The sequence below is a fragment of the Heptranchias perlo genome, chromosome 25, assembly GCF_035084215.1.
Source record: "Heptranchias perlo isolate sHepPer1 chromosome 25, sHepPer1.hap1, whole genome shotgun sequence".
In the NCBI taxonomy this organism is placed as follows: domain Eukaryota; kingdom Metazoa; phylum Chordata; class Chondrichthyes; order Hexanchiformes; family Hexanchidae; genus Heptranchias; species Heptranchias perlo.
The window spans coordinates 3,416,865-3,435,509 of NC_090349.1; the positions used below are offsets into that span (position 1 = coordinate 3,416,865).

General features: G+C 48.1%; 1 protein-coding gene across 1 annotated transcript in view; it reads right to left on the reverse strand.

The window, feature by feature from the left end:
* Positions 1 to 6,564, reverse strand: part of LOC137341936 (glutathione hydrolase 5 proenzyme-like) — a 133,564-nt gene extending 127,000 nt beyond the window's left edge. The window contains exon 1 of the mRNA XM_068005454.1: positions 6,033 to 6,564. Coding sequence (XP_067861555.1) covers positions 6,033 to 6,202 — 170 coding nt within the window. The 5' untranslated portion in view covers positions 6,203 to 6,564. The remainder of the gene's footprint in view (positions 1 to 6,032) is intronic.
* Between the last annotated feature and the right edge of the window lie 12,081 nt (positions 6,565 to 18,645).

Below are 18,645 nucleotides of genomic sequence, written 5' to 3' on the forward strand. Positions count from 1 at the left end.
GATTGGCACCACTCTCCTTCAATCCTCAAAAGCAAAATACTGCAGAGGTTGGAAATCTGAAATAAAACCAGAAAATGCTGGAAATACTCAGCAAGTCAGGCAGTATCTGTGGAGAAAGAAACAGAGTTAATGTTTCAGGTCGATGACCCTTCGTCAGAACTGGAAGATGTTCATAGAGTTAAAGTTTTTCACCTGCCCTTTCACCTCCTCCCTTCCCACCGTCCAGGGCCCCAATCACTCCTTCCAGGTAAAAGAGCAATTTACTTGTACTTCTTTCAATTTACTATACTGAATCCACTGCTCACGATGCAGTCTCCTCTACACTGGGGAGACCAAACACAGATTGGGTGATCACTTTACTGAACACCCTCCGCCCAGTCCGCAAGTGTGACCCTGACCTGCCGGTCGCTTGTCATTTTAATTCCCCGTCCCACTCCCACTCTGACCTCTCTGTCCTCGGCCTCTTACACTGTTCTAATGAAGCTCGAGGAACAACACCTCATCTTTTGATTAGGCACTTTACAACCTTCCAGACTCATCACTGATTTCAATAACTTCAGATCAGAACCACTGCTCCGATTACCAGCAGGTGCTGGTAATGGTTCTGATGCTGCCATTTACAGCTGCTACTAATCAATCTTTTGTTTCTTAACCTGTCCCATTCCCACCCTCCTTGCCCTGCACCATCATCCCTTTTGTTATTTCATCACTCGTGCCCTCCACCCTATCACAGACCTTCCCTTTTGTTCTTCCCTCCCCCCTTTCCCTGGCTCTGTACTTGCTCAAAAACTTTAACTCTTTTCACATCTTCCAGTTCTGACGAAAGGTCATCGACCTGAAACTTTAACTCTGTTTCTGTTTCTTTCTCCACAGATGCTGCCTCACTTGCTGAGCTTCTCCAGCATTTTCTGTTTTTACTCCTTCAATCCTCGTTGGCAACCAAGTGTTCTCGAACTGTAATTGTAAAGTCGCTTTCACTAGAGTTATAAATGCAAATTGAATTTTCTTCATCCCACCATTGGCGGCCGTGCCTTCAGCTGCCTAGTCCCCGAGTCCTGGAATTCCCTCCCGAAACCTCTCTGCCTCTCTCCTCCTTTAAGATGCTCCTTAAAACCTACCTCTTTGACCACTGTCCTAATATCTCCATAAGTGGCTCAATGTCAAATTTTGTCTGATAATCGCTCCTGTGAAGCACCGTGGGACAATTTGCTACTTTAAAGGCGCTATATAAATGCAAGTTTTTGTTGTTCTTCTTATAAACATTTTCGGTTGGAATTCATCTTGGGCCTGTTATACTCCCCGCCCGATATTCTTGTTCATTGAAATCAATAAATATGACCAGGTGTCAGTTGTTGCTCAGTGGGCAGCACTCTCGCTGTCTGAGTTAAGAGGTCATGGGTTCAAGCCCCACTCCAGAGACTTGAGCATTAAATCTAGGCTGACACTCCAGTGCAGTATTGAGGGAGTGCAGCACTGTTGGAGGTGCTGTCTTTTGGATGAGATGTTAAACCAAGGCCCTGTCTGCTCTCTCAGGTTGATGTAAAAGATTCCATGGCACTATTTCAAAGAGGAGCAAGGGAGTTCTCCTGATGTCCTGGCCAATATTTATCTCTTGATTGCACCAATAACAGATTATCATAGTAGTTGTCACAGGAGAAAGCCCTTGTGCCTATGCTGGCTCTTTGAACGAGCTATCCAATTACTCCTTTCCCCATAGCCCTGTAAATCTTTTCCCTTCAAGTATTTATCCAATTCCCTTTTGAAAGTTATTATTGAATCTGCTTCCACCACCCTTTCAGGCAGTGCGTTCTAGATCATTATAACTCGCTGCATAAAATAATGTTTCCTCATGTCGCCTCTGGTTCTTTTCCCAATCACCTTAAATCTGTGTCCTCTGGTTATTGACCCTTCTGCCACTGGAAACAGTTTCTCCTTATTTACTCTTATCAAAACCGTTCATGATTTTAAACACCTCTATCAAATCTCCCCTTAACCTTTGCTGCTCTAAGGAGAACAATCCCAGCTTCTCCAGTCTCTCCACATAACTGAAGTCCCTCATCCCTGGTACCATTCTAGTAAATCTCCTCTGCACCCTCTCTAAGGCCTTGACATCTTTCCTAAAGTGCGGTGCCCAGAATTGAACACAATACTCCAGCTGAGGTCTAACCAGTATTTTATGAAGGTTTAGCATAACTTCCTTGCTTTTGCACTCCATGCCTCTAAAGCCCAGGATTCCATGTGCTTTTTTAACAACCTTCTCAACTTGTCCTGATACCTTCAAAGATTTGTGAACATACACCCCCAGGTCTCTCTGTTCCTGCACCCCCTTTAAAATTGTACCCTTTAGTTTATTTTGCCTCTCCTCATTCTTCCTACCAAAATGGATCACTTCACACTTCTCTGCGTTAAATTTCATCTGCCATGTGTCTGCCCATTTCACCAGTCTGTCTATGTCCTCCTGAAGTCTGTTACTATCCTCCACATTGTTTACTACATTTCCAAGTTTTGTGTCATCTGCAAGCTTTGAAATTATACCCTGTATACCCAAGTCCAGGTCATTAATATACGTCAAAAAGACGACTATGTGGTTGGTTATCTCATTGTTATTTGTGGGACCTTGCTGTGTGCAAACTGTCTGCCTCGTTTCCCTATATCACAACTGTAACTGCACCTGGCTGTGAAGTGCTTGGGGATATCTTAAGGATTTGCAAGTTCTTTCTTTAGGCGGGAAAGAGAAAGTTGGAAGGAAAAAATGATGAAATGGAAAGGTGACATTATTTAGATTTATTGATAATTTCTCCTGGCTGATTGTCTTCACTTGATACTGATAGACGCAGCATTCAGTGGAAAGACATGCAAAGACATCACACTGAGAGGAACAATGTAATATAATCCCTAGGTGTTAGGGCAGGTCATTTGTCATCACTCAGACTTTTCCCTACCTCTGGGACATTTTGTGTAAAAGTCTGAGACTCGGGTAACAAGCCAAGCTACACAGGGTTTGTGTAGGATTATCACAGTGTTTGTCACGGGACGCTGCACTAGGCCAAATCTTTCCTTACTGCAAATGCAGAGGTTAGCAGGAACCGACACACTGATTATATTGATCAAAACAAAATACTGCAGATACTGGAAATACGAAACAAAGACAAAAAATGCTGGAAACACTCAGGAGGTCAGGCAGCATCTGTGGAGAGAGAAACAGAGTAACATTTCAGGTCGATGACCTTTCATCAAAATGAAGGGTTATACCTGAAACACTCATTTTTTCCCCCTCTCTCCACTGATGTTGCCTGACCTGCTGAGTATTTCTGCCATTTTCTGGTTACATCTATTACATTATCATTATAAATGCTCAAATTAATTATTCTGCAAGCCCTTTCACTGACTCCTTTCCAGATCCACATCCAAACCCACCCCTCGCCACCCAATGGGGGTCACCATTGACCAGAAACTTAACTGGACCAACCATATAAATACCGTGGCTACAATAGCAGGTCAGAGGCTGGGTATTCTGCTGTGAGTGACTCACCTCCTGACTCCCCAAAGCCTTTCCACCATCTACAAGGCACAAGTCAGGAGTGTGATGGAATACTCTCCACTTGCCTGGATGAGTGCAGCTCCAACAACACTCAAGAGGCTCGACACCATCCAGGATAAAGCAGCCCGCTTGATTGGCACCTCATCCACCACGCTAAACATTCACTCCCTTCACCACCGGCGCACTGTGGCTGCAGTGTGCACCATCCACAGGATGCACTGCAGCAACTCGCCAAGGCTTCTTCGACAGCACCTCCCAAACCCGCGACCTCTACCACCTAGAAGGACAAGGGAACAACACCACCTGCACGTTCCCCTCCAAGTCACACACCATTCCGACTTGGAAATATATCGCCGTTCCTTCATCGTCGCTGGGTCAAAATCCTGGAACTCCCTTCCTAACAGCACTGTAGGAGAATCTTCACCACACGGACTGCAGCGGTTCAAGAAGGCAGCTCACCACCACCTTCTCAAGGGCAATTAGGGATGGGCAATAAATGCCGGCCTCGCCAGCGACGCCCACATCCCATGAACGAATAAAAATAAACCCACCCTCTCGCCACCCAAACCGATCCCTCGCCACCCAAACCCACTCCCCAACACCCAAACCCACCCCTCGCCATCCAAACCCACTCCCCAACACCCAAATCCACCCCACACCATCCAAACCCACCCCTCAACACCTAAGCCCCCCTCTCGCCACCCAAACCCATCCATTGCCACCCAAACCCCAACACCTAAACTCACCCCCTGGCCACCCAAACCGATCCCTCGCCACCCAAACCCCCAACACCTAAAACCACGCCCTCGCCACCCAAACCGATCCATCGCCACCCAAACCCACCCCCCCAACACCCAAACCCCCAACACCTAAACCCACCCCCTTGCCATCCAAACCCACCCAAACCCATCCATCACCACCAAACCCACCCCCTAACACACAAACCTAGCCCCCCAACACCCAAACCCACTCCTCACCACCCAAACCAACCCCCCCAACACCTAAACCCACCCCCTCACCACCCAAACCCACCCCTCGCCATCCATACCCACCCTTGCCATCCAAACCCACCCCTAACAGCCAATGAGAACCACATCAACTGGCAGTGCCAAGGACCTGCTCAACATGTGTGGGGACCTCAGGAACTGCCCCCGGGGAATAATATATGAAAACACAAGTATAGGAACTTACTGAAAAAGTACTTAATTGGCTGTAAAGCACTTTGGAACAGCCCAAGGTCGGGAAAGGCGTTACATAAATGCAAGTTTTTTTTAGAACTTTCTGAAGTTTTCTAAAGTTTTTGTCAGGTTCCAGTGAGTGTAAGCAGGGGTATGGAGTCCTGCTGTGTATTAGTGAGAACAGGTCTGGAGTCCTGCTGTGTATTAGTGAGTAGAAATCTGGAGTCCTGCAGTGTATTAGTGAGCAGGAGTCTGGAATCTTGCTGTGTAATAGTGAGCAGGAGTCTGGAGTCCTGCTGTGTATTAATGAGCATGAGTCTGGATTCTTGCTCTGTATTAGTGAGTAGAGGTCTGGAGTCCTGCTGTGTAATAGTGAGCAGGAGTCTGGAGTCTTGCTGTGTATTAGTGAGCAGGAGTCTGGAGTCTTGCTGTGCATTAGTGAGCAGGAGTCTGGAGTCCCGCTGTGTAATAGTGAGCAGGAGTCTGGAGTCTTGCTGTGTAATAGTGAGCAGGAGTCTGGAGTCCTGTTGTGTAATAGTGAGCAGGAGTCTGGAGTCCTGCTGTGTATTAGTGAGCAGGAGTCTGGAGTCTTGCTGTGTATTAGTGAGCAGGAGTCTGGAGTCTTGCTGTGTATTAGTGAGCAGGAGTCTGGAGTCCTGCTGTGTAATAGTGAGGAGTCTGGAGTCCTGTTGTGTAATAGTGAGCAGGAGTCTGGAGTCTTGCTGTGTAATAGTGAGCAGGAGTCTGGAGTCTTGCTGTGTATTAGTGAGTAGAGGTCTGGAGTCCTGCTGTGTAATAGTGAGCAAGAGTCTGGAGTCCTGCTGTGTAATAGTGAGCAGGAGTCTGGAGTCCTGTTGTGTAATAGTGAGCAGGAGTCTGGAGTTCTGTTGTGTAATAGTGAGCAGGAGTCTGGAGTCTTGCTGTGTAATAGTGAGCAGGAGTCTGGAGTCCTGTTGTGTAATAGTGAGCAGGAGTCTGGAGTCCTGTTGTGTAATAGTGAGCAGGAGTCTGGAGTCCTGTTGTGTAATAGTGAGCAGGAGTCTGGAGTCCTGTTGTGTAATAGTGAGCAGGAGTCTGGAGTCCTGCTGTGTAATAGTGAGCAGGAGTCTGGAGTCCTGCTGTGTAATAGTGAGCAGGAGTCTGGAGTCCTGCTGTGTAATAGTGAGCAGGAGTCTGGAGTCCTGTTGTGTAATAGTGAGCAGGAGTCTGGAGTCTTGCTGTGTAATAGTGAGCAGGAGTCTGGAGTCCTGCTGTGTAATAGTGAGCAGGAGTCTGGAGTCTTGCTGTGCATCACAGTACACGGAAGCTCTTACCTGCCGATGTGCGAGCATGTCTCCGAGTCTGCCGCCACTGCAGCGTGTGTGTAGAAATTCTCCCCTCGGCACCGCGATCTCCAGAACAGGATTAACACTATCCCGGCGGCGACCAACGCCGCCACCAGCAGCACAACCAGACAACAGGAACCCCTCCACTTCTTCATCATCCCGTCCCGAATCCCCACTCCCACAGAGACACAAGTCCCAGTGTAGAGTCCGGACCCGTGCAGCGGCTCTCTCACTCTCTCTTCCCGATCTATCTCAGTCTCTGACCCTCTCAGTATATCGTTCTCTCTTTCCTGTGCCTGCTGCTCTTTCTCTCCCGTCTCTATGTTTTTCTCTCCCTGTGCCTGTTTGTCCCCAGTGCCTGTCTCTCTTTCCCTTTACTTATTTCTCTGCCTGTCTCTCTCTTTCTCCCTCTGTCTGTCTCTCTCTTTCTCCCTCTCCCTCTGTCTGTCTGTCTCTCTCTTTCTCCCTCTCCCTCTGTCTGTCTGTCTCTCTCTCTCGATCCCCGGAGTGTGTGTCTCTCTCCCTGAATCTCCATGTGATATTTCTCGCCTCCAGTCGGTGGGCGGAGATTTTCTTTGGGCTCAGTTCCTGTTACACATTTTGCATTTCTTGCAAGTCTGAAATTGCAAGAAGCAGTTGAAAATATTTAAACCAACTGTGCCAGCGAATTAAGCACATCAGGGCAGAAAATTCACCTACACACATCGGATCGAGTTTGACACAGACAGGAGTTACACCAAGACCCGACCTCCAGTCTCTATTTTATTAATGTACATCAATCCAAAAGCGGGCATTATAGCATTGCCTCCTCGTCCAACCATCTTCTTCACCTCCCTTGGTCTCCTGTCTTCACTGCTATGGGCCCCAAAACTCTGCTGCCCGTATCCTAACTTGCACTAAGTCCCATTCTCCCATCACCCCTGTGCTCGCTGACCGACATTGGCTCCAGGTCCAGCAATGCCTCGATTTTAAAATTCTCAACCTTGCTTTCAAATCCCTCCATGGCCTCGCCCCTCCCTATCTCTGTGACCTCCTCCAGCCCTACAACCCACCGAGATCTCTGCGTTCCTTTAATTCTGGCCTCTTACACATCCCTGATTTTAATCGCTCCACCATTGGCGGCCGTGCCTTCAGCTGCCTAGGCCCTAAGCTCTGGAATTCCCTCCATAAACCCCTCTACCTCCCTCTCCTTTGGGACAGGTGACCAAGCATTTAATCACCTGTCCTAATATGTCCATCTTTGGCTCAGTGTTAATTTTTGTCTGATTACACTCATGTGAAGTGTCTTGGGACATTTTACTACGTTAAAGATGCAAGATAAATGCACAACACTATTCGAAGATGAGCAGGGGAGTTCTCCCCGGTGTCCTGGCCAACATTTATCCCTCAAACAACATCACTAAAACAGATTACCTGGTCATTATCTCATTGCTGTTTGTGAGATCTTGCTGTGCGCAAATTGGCTGCTGCGTTACCTGCATTACAACAGTGACTGCACTTCCAAAGTACTTCATTGGCTGTAAAGCGCTATGGGACGCCCTGAGGTCTTGAAATCCACTGTAGAAATGCAAGGTCTTCGTTCTTTCCTCTCTAAGGTCTTTGAACACATTCTCACCTCCCAGCTTTGTGCCCATCTTTCCTGTAACTCCCATCCCTCCTTCTCACAGTACCTAACCAAAGTCACTACGACCATGGTGCTTTATCCTTCCTCATCCTTCTCCACCTTTTCACAATGCTCAACATAGTTGCCCATGTCATCCTCCTCCAGTGCCTCAACTCCATTGTCCAGCTTGGTGGGACTGACCTTGCATTGTTCCTGCTAATGGAATTTGGCCCATCCACCAGCAATTTCTTCTCTACCTGCCCCGCACCATCACCTTGAGAATTCCCCAGGGATCTCTCCTTACCACCCTTCTCTTCCTCATCCATAGACTATCCCTTGGTAACATCAGCTGCAGGCATGTTCCACATGTATGTTAGTGACACTGACCTCCACCTCTCCATCACCCTCTTTGACCCATGACTGCCTCTATTTATGACACTGTTTGCCTGAAATCCAATCTTGGAAGAGTCAGAACTTTCTCCATCTGGACATCAAGAGGACCAAAGCTTTCATCTTCATCTGCTCCAAACTCCACTCCTTGACCTCTGTCTCAGGCTCAGCCAGACTGTTCACAACCTTGGGATCCTGTTTGATCCCGAACTTTAATTTCAGATACCATGGGGTAAATTTTAACCCTGAAGAACAGGTGGGTTGGGGATGGGTGGGCAGTGAAAATTCTCCGATTTCGGAGCGGGACCGCACCAATTTCCGGGATGACCCAGATGTGTCGGGGGGTGCGTGCACTTCTGAAACCCAGAAGTCCCACCAGCACTTAAAGCCGGCGGGATGATATTTAAAGGGCCAATTGAGATGCTTAAAGTATTTAAAGATGTTAAATTTTTGTGCTTTGACCTGCACAAGCCATTTTAACTGTGTCTCCCGTGGCCTCTGTAAGACGGACACCATGGAATCGGAGGCGAGTTGCAGGTGACCCTCATTTGGACCTTTAAACCAGTGATTGACACATGTCAAACTGACACTATCAGGATGGGGGGTGCAATGGATTTATTGGTGCGAGTTAGGATATGGGCAGCAGAGTTTTGGATGAGCTGAAGTTTATGAAGGGTGGAAGATGGGAGGCCGGCCAAGGGAGCATTGGAATAGTCGAGTCTGAAGGTAACAAAAATCCTGGATAAGAGTTTCAGCAGATGAGCTAAGGCAGGGGCAGAGGCAGGTGATGTTAGAAAGGTGGAAATGAGGGTGGGAATATAGTCCATGTTCGCTATAGGTCTGCTTTCAGCAGGTGGTACAGCTCTGTATCTGCCTAATCCACAGACAGTGTAGCCAATTCTGCATATTTATTGTCAGGTAGGTGAACCTCTTCCTGGAGGTGGATTACCAGCAGGTGGGTGCAGTCTGCCTCTGGTGCAGCTTGATCTGCCTGACATCCCTCCACCGCCTCTCCTCCTCCTCCTCTTCCTCTAAAGTGAAAGAAACTCTTTGTCCATATTAGGAACATGCCAAGAGATCCGATGTGTCAGAACACATGGCACAAAGCCAACTGATTAATCAAGTGGAAATAGAAAAGAAAGAAATAATTAGAACAAAATTCCCAGATGAATCCTGGCCTGCTTCACAGCTCAGTACATTTCTCATCTAAAAAGTAAACACTTGATTAAATTCTGGGAAATGAAGTGGGGCAAATAACTCATATGAGAGTAGGAGTCAAATTGTGCAAATAGCAATCCCAACATAGTTAGCTTCAATGGAAGAATCAAAAAAAGAGAATAATGAATCAGAGATAGGGATAGACTAGAAAAAGTTCAGCGAGATAAAGGGATAAAGAGGGCATTATTGAACAAACCAGACAAGATTCGCAAAGACGTGGCAGTAGTGGTGACAATATAATATGTAATGTGAGTTGATCAGAAATCAAATATAATTATAAACCATGACAAACCCTCAAACACCCTTGTGCATCCCCTTCATGCTCACGACATGTTTGCCTTACGCTGCCTACTGCACATATGTGATGCATGCCCTGTGGCTGCAGCACAGGTAGTGGCAGGTTGAGTGAGGCTGACTGTGAAAGAGATGCACGAGAGGGTGAGTATGAGATAGAGCTATGAGATTGTATGAGGATTGGGTTGAGTGGTAGTGGCAGGATGAGTACTGGCGAGGTGAGTAAGTGCAGGTAAGATGAGGATGAGGTTTGAGTGGGTGTGAGGGGTGATGTGACAGAGTAGTGTTGACAGTGCAGAAGGAGGTGTGGGGTGGGGGCGGTGATGTGGCAGACGGAGTGTAGGAGAATGAGTAAGTGTACTCACTTTGGCTGACCTACTGAGGTCATTGGAGCGCCTCCTGCACTGTATGCAGGTGGGCAATATGTTGGTGGTGCTGGTGACCTCCTCTGCCACCTCGAGCCAGGCCTTCCTGGTGGCAGAGGCAGGCCGCTTCCTCCCGCCCGCCGGGGGGAAGATCTCTGTCCTCCCCCTCCTCCTCACCCTATGTATTGATACCTGGAGTGAGGCATCATTAAACCTGGGAGCAGCCTTCCCCCCTGGGCTGCTCCATGCTGTAATTTTGGCTCCTTTCTGCAGCATCAGTCAGTGGAGGACTGCCCCTTTAAATAGGGCTCCTCCAGCTGCCAGCCTATGATGCGGGTGCGCAGTCCGCCCGCTGCGCAGCTTTCCAGCGCAAAACCCGGAAGCCAAGGTAAGTGGCTGCGATCGCGTGGGGAGCACCCCGAATTCACTGGGCGCGTTACCCACGATAAAACTAAGCCCAAGAATTAAAGCTAATCTTGAGGAATATAAAAAGTAGTGGGGAGATGAAAAGGGCGATTAGAAGGGCTAACATGTGAGAAATAATAATATAAAAGGAAATAGTAAGAGCTTTTATAAGCATATAAAAATAAATGAATAGTTAAAGAGGCCTGTTCAGGGATAATGGAGAGAGCTTAATTTTGGAGGGTGAAGGTATGACAGGAATATTAAATAACTATTTTGCATCGATGTTTCCAAATGATGAGAATATTAGGTGTACGACAGGAGGATATTGGACTATCAGAGGTAACAGCAGCAGAGGAATTGGTTCTGAAAGGATTAGCAGAACTCAAGGTAGATAAGTCACTGGGTCCTCAGAGAGGAGAGAGCAGAGCCCCTGGCCCCAATTGTTCAATCCCCCTTAAATATGCAAATTGTGCTGTGGGTCTGGTCTGGAGAGCAGCCAGTATAACATCTGTGTTCAAGAAGAGAGAGGAGGATAAAGCAGGTAACTGGAGAACAGTTAGTCTAACCTCATTAACTATTCATTTATATCCCTCAAGATTATCTTTAATTCTTGAGCTTAGTTTTATCGTGGGTAACCCGCCCAGTGAATTCGGGGTGCTCCCCACACGATCGCAGCCTAGTTGAAGGCACTGACCTGTGCTTCCGGGTTTCACGCTGGATCTTTGGCCGGGGAGGTGGAGGGTCCTCCGATCTTTACAGCAGGACCTCATTAACATTTTTTGGTCCGTTTCCCACCCGGCAGCCGGTCAAATGTTTATTCTAGCCGCGGCTGAGAGGGAACACCAGCAGCAGGAGGTCACAGCCAGGGACCCTTGGGGACGGTCCCCGGCAATCGGGAGGGAGGAGAGAGCTGCAGTGGGAGGGGGGTGGGAGCCCATGATCAGGAGGGCTGAGGGGAGAGAGCCCGCAATCGGGAGGGAGGAGAGGGGAGAGAGCCTGCGATCGGGAGGGGGGAGAGGGGAGAGAGCCTGCGATCGGGAGGGGGGAGAGAGCCTGTGATCGGGAGGGGGGAGAGAGCCTGTGATCGGGAGGGGGGAGAGAGCTTGCGATCGGGAGGGCGGAGAGAGCCTGTGATCGGGAGGGGGGAGAGAGCCTGCGATCGGGAGGGGGGAGAGAGCCTGTGATCGGGAGGGGGGAGAGAGCCTGTGATCGGGAGGGGGGAGAGAGCTTGCGATCGGGAGGGCGGAGAGAGCCTGTGATCGGGAGGGGGGAGAGAGCCTGCGATCGGGAGGGCGGAGAGAGCCTGTGATCGGGAGGGGGGAGAGAGCTTGCGATCGGGAGGGGGGAGAGAGCCTGTGATCGGGAGGGGGGAGAGAGCCTGCGATCGGGAGGGCGGAGAGAGCCTGTGATCGGGAGGGGGGAGAGAGCTTGCGATCGGGAGGGGGGAGAGAGCCTGTGATCGGGAGGGGCGATCAGCAATTGGGACTGGGAGAAGAGGTGATATATCAGGACTGGCTCCTCCTGACGATCCGGATTCTTTCCCCTCAGTCTGGTTCAGTAAAAACTGAAGTCGAATACATTTTAAAGTTCATCACAACTTTAATAGCAGGGTTCTTAGTCTGCAGCATTGATTTGGACTCCTGATAGAGTCCCTCTATGCTGGCAGAGCAAGAACAAGAAACATACAGAAATCCACACGTTTTTATACAAATCAATAGGGGTTGGAACATACTTAACGAGGGTCAACACCAATCATAAGCCGGGCACAGGTTGCCATGCGAGGTTACATTATTTCCGGCCAATCATAAATCGTCCATGTGCTGATCATGCTGCTGTTAGACATCAAAGGGGATACTTCCTCACCTTCCAACTTGGAATGTTCTTCCCTGTCCCTTCTGTTCCTTATCTCCCAACCTGGAATGTCTTTCAACTTTGGCTAAGCTCGTTACCTATATTGATCTGCCATAAACATGGAGACATTCAGACCAGTCCTTGAATCACATCAAAGACTCTACATTGCTAAGACCATGCAAACCTGCTGACTACACAAACATATGGCCCAGCAGGAGGGCCAGGCCACCTGTATCAATCTCAGTTACTAACTAATTAACCCTTTCTAACCATTTTGCATTCTGCTTCTTTGCCACGTGGGCATCTTAATATTTTACTGAAAACTGACCACGTAGGGATTCTCACTCCTGGCCCACAGGGAGAGCTGTAAGAGCCACTAACCTGGTGGATCTGGCCGCTCCCGCCTCGGATACTCTGGCTAGTTTCCCGATCCCTGGGAAACCTGTGCAGCAACAGTTAATTTTAAATCGGGCTCCCAATTGCACTGTGGGAGCCCGATTTAAATATGTTAATGAAACATCTGTCCTCTCCATGGTGGGACGCTCTGAGGCCTCGAGATCAGCTGCCATCTTTACAGCAGAGGATGTGCGTGGCGGTTGGGGACATGTTCCGCGTATTTAACTTTTTAACCCCCCCCTCCCTCAACCCTCTCCCGCCCATCGTGTTGGGGGGTTAATGTCAAGTCCATAGAATCGATAATCTGAGGTAAAATTAATGAGCATTTAGAAAGGCAGGGGTTAACCATGGACTGAACGCATGGATTTATTAAAGGCAAGTCGTGTTTACAAGTGTAATAGAGTTTTCCGACTGCCTGGGCGGTATTCTGGAGGGGCAGATCACACATCCTTTACAGAACCCGCCTGATTTTCATTCCATTAATTTCAGTGTGATCTGCTTCGCCAGATTACCACCCTGGAGACGAAGACTAAAATGGACCCTGTAATGATAAATTGTACAAAGCATCGGGTAGCCCACAGTTAGAGCACTTGTGTCAGCACTGCCTCATTGGTAGCACTCTCGCATCTGAGTCAGAAGGCTGTGGTTTCAAGTCCTTTACTGTGAGGACTGTCCTGGGGATATTTCTACCAAGCGATGATTGTGATGGTGAGGACAAGGGCTGTAATTTTTTTATATTCGTTCTTGGGTTGTGGGCATCTCTGGAAAGGCCAGCATTTATTGCCCATCCCTAATTGTCCTTGAGAAGATGGTGGTGAGTCGCCTTCTGTAACCAAAGGGGTCTTGCCTTAAAAGAATGGGGAACAATGTTTCCGAGAACAGTCAGATAAAAGCTTGGCTCCTTTAAGTGGTAGAATGAGGGGGGGTTTCTTTTATTTACAGAAAGTGAAAGCAATTATCAGAATTACAGAAAAACAGTTTGGGACACGAAAAGGCAATTTAGCCCAGCAAAGATTATCCCTCAAGGGACTCGAGCACAAAATCCAGGCTGCCGCTCCAGTGCAGTTACTGAGGGAGTGCTGTCGGAGGTGCCGTCTTTTGGATGAGACGTTAAACCAGGATCCCGTCTGCCCTCTTGGGTGGACAGAAAAGATCCCATGGCTCCATTTCAAAACAGAGCAGGGGCGTTCTCCTGGTGTCCTGGTCAATATTTATCCCTCAACCAACATCACTAAAAAACAGATTATCCGGTCATTATCTCATTGCTGTTTGTGGGATCTTGCTGTGCGCAAATTGGCTGCTGCGTTTCCTACATTACAACATGACTACACTTCAAAGGTACTTCATTGGCTGTAAAGCGCTTAGGGACATCCTGAGGTCATGAATTGCGTGATATAAATGCAAATCTGTCTTTCTTTAGTAGCAGAAGTTTGTAATGAACTCTGAGCTGTTGGCAATCCTCCCACTTCCCCATCTCTAGCCTCCTTTCCCAGGATATCAAGGGATTTTCCCCACACAGGTTCAGAGTTATACATTTGGGTCCGCCTCCAATAGCCACTCATTCTCTGTTGTTATAGGCTGACTTCTCCTACCAGCAGAATAAAAGACATGAGAAGCCCCCATGGCCAAGATGGATTCCACGGTGTCCACAGTAGGTGTGACAACATGGATATCCAATTCAGCTCTGTAAGGTGGGTCGATAATATATTTGGATGTAATATATTTCGATTTTCAAAAGGCATTCGATAAGGTGCCACGTGGGTACGGTAGCAGAGTGGTTATGTTACTCGACTAGTAATCCAGAGGCCTGGACTAATAATCCGGAGTCATGAGTTCAAATCTCACCACGGCAGCTGGCGAATTTAAATTCAATTAATTAAATCTGGAATTAAAATACTAGTATCAGTAATGGTGGCCATGAAACTACTGGATTGTCGTGAAAACCCACCTGGTTCACAAATGTCCTTTAGGGAAGGAAACCTGCTGTCCTTACCTGGTCTGGCCGATATGTGACTCCAGACTCACAGCAATGTGGTTGATTCTTAATTGCCCTCTAAGTTGTAAGTTGTTAGAGGGTATTCTGAGAGACAGGATCTACAGGCATTTGGAGAGGCAGGGACTGATTAGGAACAGTCAGCATGGTTTTGTGAGAGGAAAATCATGTCTCACGAATTTGATTGAGTTTTTTGAAGGGGTAACCAAGAAGATAGATGAGGGCTGTGCAGTAGACATGGTCTACATGGACTTTAGCAAAGCCTTTGACAAGGTACCGCATGGTAGGTTGTTACATAAGGTTAAATCTCACGGGATCCAAGGTGAGGTAGCCAATTGGATACAACATTGGCTTGACGACAGAAGACAGAGGGTGGTTGTAGAGGGTTGTTTTTCAAATTGGAGGCCTGTGACCAGCGGTGTGCCTCAGGGATCGGTGCTGAGTCCGCTGTTATTTGTTATTTATATTAATGATTTTGATGAGAATTTAGGAGGCATGGTTAGTAAGTTTGCAGATGACACCAAGATTGGTGGCATTGTGGACAGTGAAGAAGGTTATCTAGGATTGCAACGGGATCTTGATAAATTGGGCCAGTGGGCCGATGAATGGCAGATGGAGTTTAATTTAGATAAATGTGAGGTGATGCATTTTGGTTGATCGAATCGGGCCAGGACCTACTCCGTTAATGGTAGGGCGTTGGGGAGAGTTACAGAACAAAGAGATCTAGGAGTACAGATTCATAGCTCCTTGAAAGTGGAGTCACAGGTGGATAGGGTGGTGAAGAAGGCATTCAGCATGCTTGGTTTCATTGGTCAGAACATTGAATACAGGAGTTGGGATGTCTTGTTGAAGTTGTACAAGACATTAGTTAGGCCACACTTGGAATACTGTGTACAGTTCTGGTCACCCTATTATAGAAAGGATATTATTAAACTAGAAAGAGTGCAGAAAAGATTTACTAGGATGCGACCGGGACTTGATGGTTTGACTTACAGGGAGAGGTTAGACAGACTGGGACTTTTTTCCCTGGAGAGTAGGAGGTTTAGGGGTGATCTTATACAAGTCTATAAAATAATGAGGGGCATAGATAAGGTAGATAGTCAAAATCTTTTCCCAAAGGTAGGGGAGTCTATAACGAGGGGACATAGATTTAAGGTGAGAGGGGAGAGATACAAAAGGGTCCAGAGGGGCAATTTTTTCACTCAAAGGGTGGTGAGTGTCTGGAACGAGCTGCCAGAGGCAGTAGTAGAGGCGGGTACAATTTTGTCTTTTAAAAAGCATTTGGACAGTTACATGGGTAAGATGGCTATAGAGGGATATGGGCCAAGTGCAGGCAACTGGGACTAGATTAGTGGTATAAACTGGGCGACATCGACATGTTGGGCCGAAGGGCCTGTTTCCATGTTGTAAACTTCTATGATTCTATGATTCTATAAATGGCCCAGCAAGCCACTCAGTTGTAAAATCTCGCTTAAAAAAAGTCATAATAACAATAAAACCGGATGGACCACCCGGCATCAGACCACTAGGCACCGGACACGACAAAGGCAAACCAAGCCCAGTCGACCCTGCAAAGTCCTCCTCACAAACCTCTGGGGACTTGTGCCAAAATTGGGAGAGCTGTCCCACAGACTAGTCAAGCAACAGCCTGACAAAGCCATACTCACAGAATCATACCTTTCAGCCAACGTCCCAGACTCTTCCATCACCATCCCTGGTTATGTCCTGTCCCACCGGCAGGACAGACCCACCAGAGGTGGCGGTACAGTGATATACAGTCAGGAGGGAGTGACCCTGGGAGTCCTCAACATTGACTCTGGACCCCATGAAATCTCATGGCATCAGATCAAACATGGGCAAGGAAACCTCCTCCTGATTACCACCTACCGTCCTCCCTCAGCTGATGAATCAGTCCTCCTCCATGTTGAGCACCACTTGGAGGAAGCACTGAGGGTAGCAAGGGCACAGAATGGACTCTGGGTGGGGGACTTCAATGTCCATCACCAAGAGTGGCTCGATAGCACCACTACTGACCGAGCTGGCCGAGTCCTCATGGAGATGAAGTCCCGTCTTCGCACTGAGGACACCATCCAACGTGTTGTGTGGCACTATCACCGTGTTAAATGGGATAGATACAGATCAGATCTAGCAGCTCAAAACTGGGAATCCATGAGGCGCTGTGGGCCATCAGCAGCAGCAGAATTGTATTCCACCACAATCTGTAACCAAACTTGTGCTCCAGAACTAGCCGCACCACAAGCGAAGCTGTTCCAGTACAGCTACAACACTGGCATCTACCTGACAATGTGGAAAATTGCCCAGGTATGTCTTGTCCACAAAAAACAGGACAAATCCAATCCGGCCAATTACCGCCCCATCAGTCTACTCTCAAACATTAGCAAAGTGATGGAAGGTGTCATCGACAGTGCTATCAAGCGGCATATTCCTCACTCTACCATTACCAACAAGCCAGGGGATCAACCCTGGTTCAATGAGGAGTGTAGAAGAGCATGCCAGGAGCAGCACCTGGTGTACCTAAAAATGAGGTGCCAACCTGGTGAAGCTACAACTCAGGACTACATGCATGCTAAACAGCGGAAGCAACATGCTATAGACAGAGCTAAGCGATTCCACAACCAACGGATCAGATCAAAGCTCTGCAGTCCTGCCACATCCAGTCGTGAATGGTGGTGGACAATTAAACAACTAACGGGAGGAGGAGGCTCTGTAAACATCTCCATCCTCAATGATGGTGGAGTCCAGCACGTGAGTGCAAAAGACAAGGCTGAAGCGTTTGCAACCATCTTCAGCCAGAAGTGCCGAGTGGATGATCCATCTCGGCCTCCTCCCGATATCCCCACCATCACAGAAGCCAGTCTTCAGCCAATTCAATTCACTCCACGTGATATCAAGAAACGGCTGAGTGCACTGGATACAGCAAAGGCTGTGGGCCCCGACAACATCCCGGCTGTAGCGCTGAAGACTTGTGCTCCAGAACTAGCTGCGTCTCAAGCCAAGCTGTTCCAGTATAGCTACAACACTGGTTGGTAGCATAGTGGTTATGTTACTGGGCTAATAATCCAGAGGCCTGGACTAAAATCCAGAGTCATGAGTTCAAATCCTGCCACAGCAGCTGGCGAATTTAAATTCAATTAATTAATTAAAAAATTCAATTAATTAAATAAAAATCTGGAATTAAAATGCTAGTATCAGTAATGATGGCCATGAAACTACCGGATTGTCGTAAAAACCCATCTGGTTCACTAATGTCCTTTAGGGAAGGAAGCCTGCCGTCCTTACCCGGTCTGGCCGACATGTGACTCCAGACTCACAGCAATGTGGTTGATTCTTAAATGGCCTAGCAAGCCACTCAGTTGTAAAATCTCGCTACGAAAAGTCATAATAAGAATAAAACCGGACGGACCACCCGGCATCGGACCACGAGGCACCGGACACGACAACGGCAAAACACCAAGCCCAGTCGACCCTGCAAGGTCCTCCTTACAAACATCTGGGGACTTGTGCCAAAATTGGGAGAGCTGTCCCACAGACTAGTCAAGCAACAGCCTGACATAGCCATACTCACAGAATCATATCTGTCAGCCAACGTCCCAGACTCTTCCATCACCATCCCTGGGTATGTCCTGTCCCACCGGCAGGACAGACCCACCAGAGGTGGCGGTACAGTGATATACAGTCAGGAGGGAGTGGCCCTGGGAGTCCTCAACATTGACTCTGGACCCCATGAAATCTCATGGCATCAGGTCAAACATGGGCAAGGAAACCTCCTGCTGATTACCACCGACCGTCCTCCCTCAGCTGATGAATCAGTCCTCCTCCATGTTGAACACCACTTGGAGGAAGCACTGAGGGTAGCAAGGGCACAAAATGTACTCTGGGTGGGGGACTTCAATGTGCGTCACCAAGAGTGGCTCGGTAGCACCACTACTGACCGAGCTGGCCGAGTCCTGAAGGACATAGCTGCAAGACTGGGCCTGCGGCAGGTGGTGAGCGAACCAACGCGAGGGAAAAACTTACTTGACCTCGTCCTCACCAATCTACCTGTCGCAAATGCATCTGTCCATG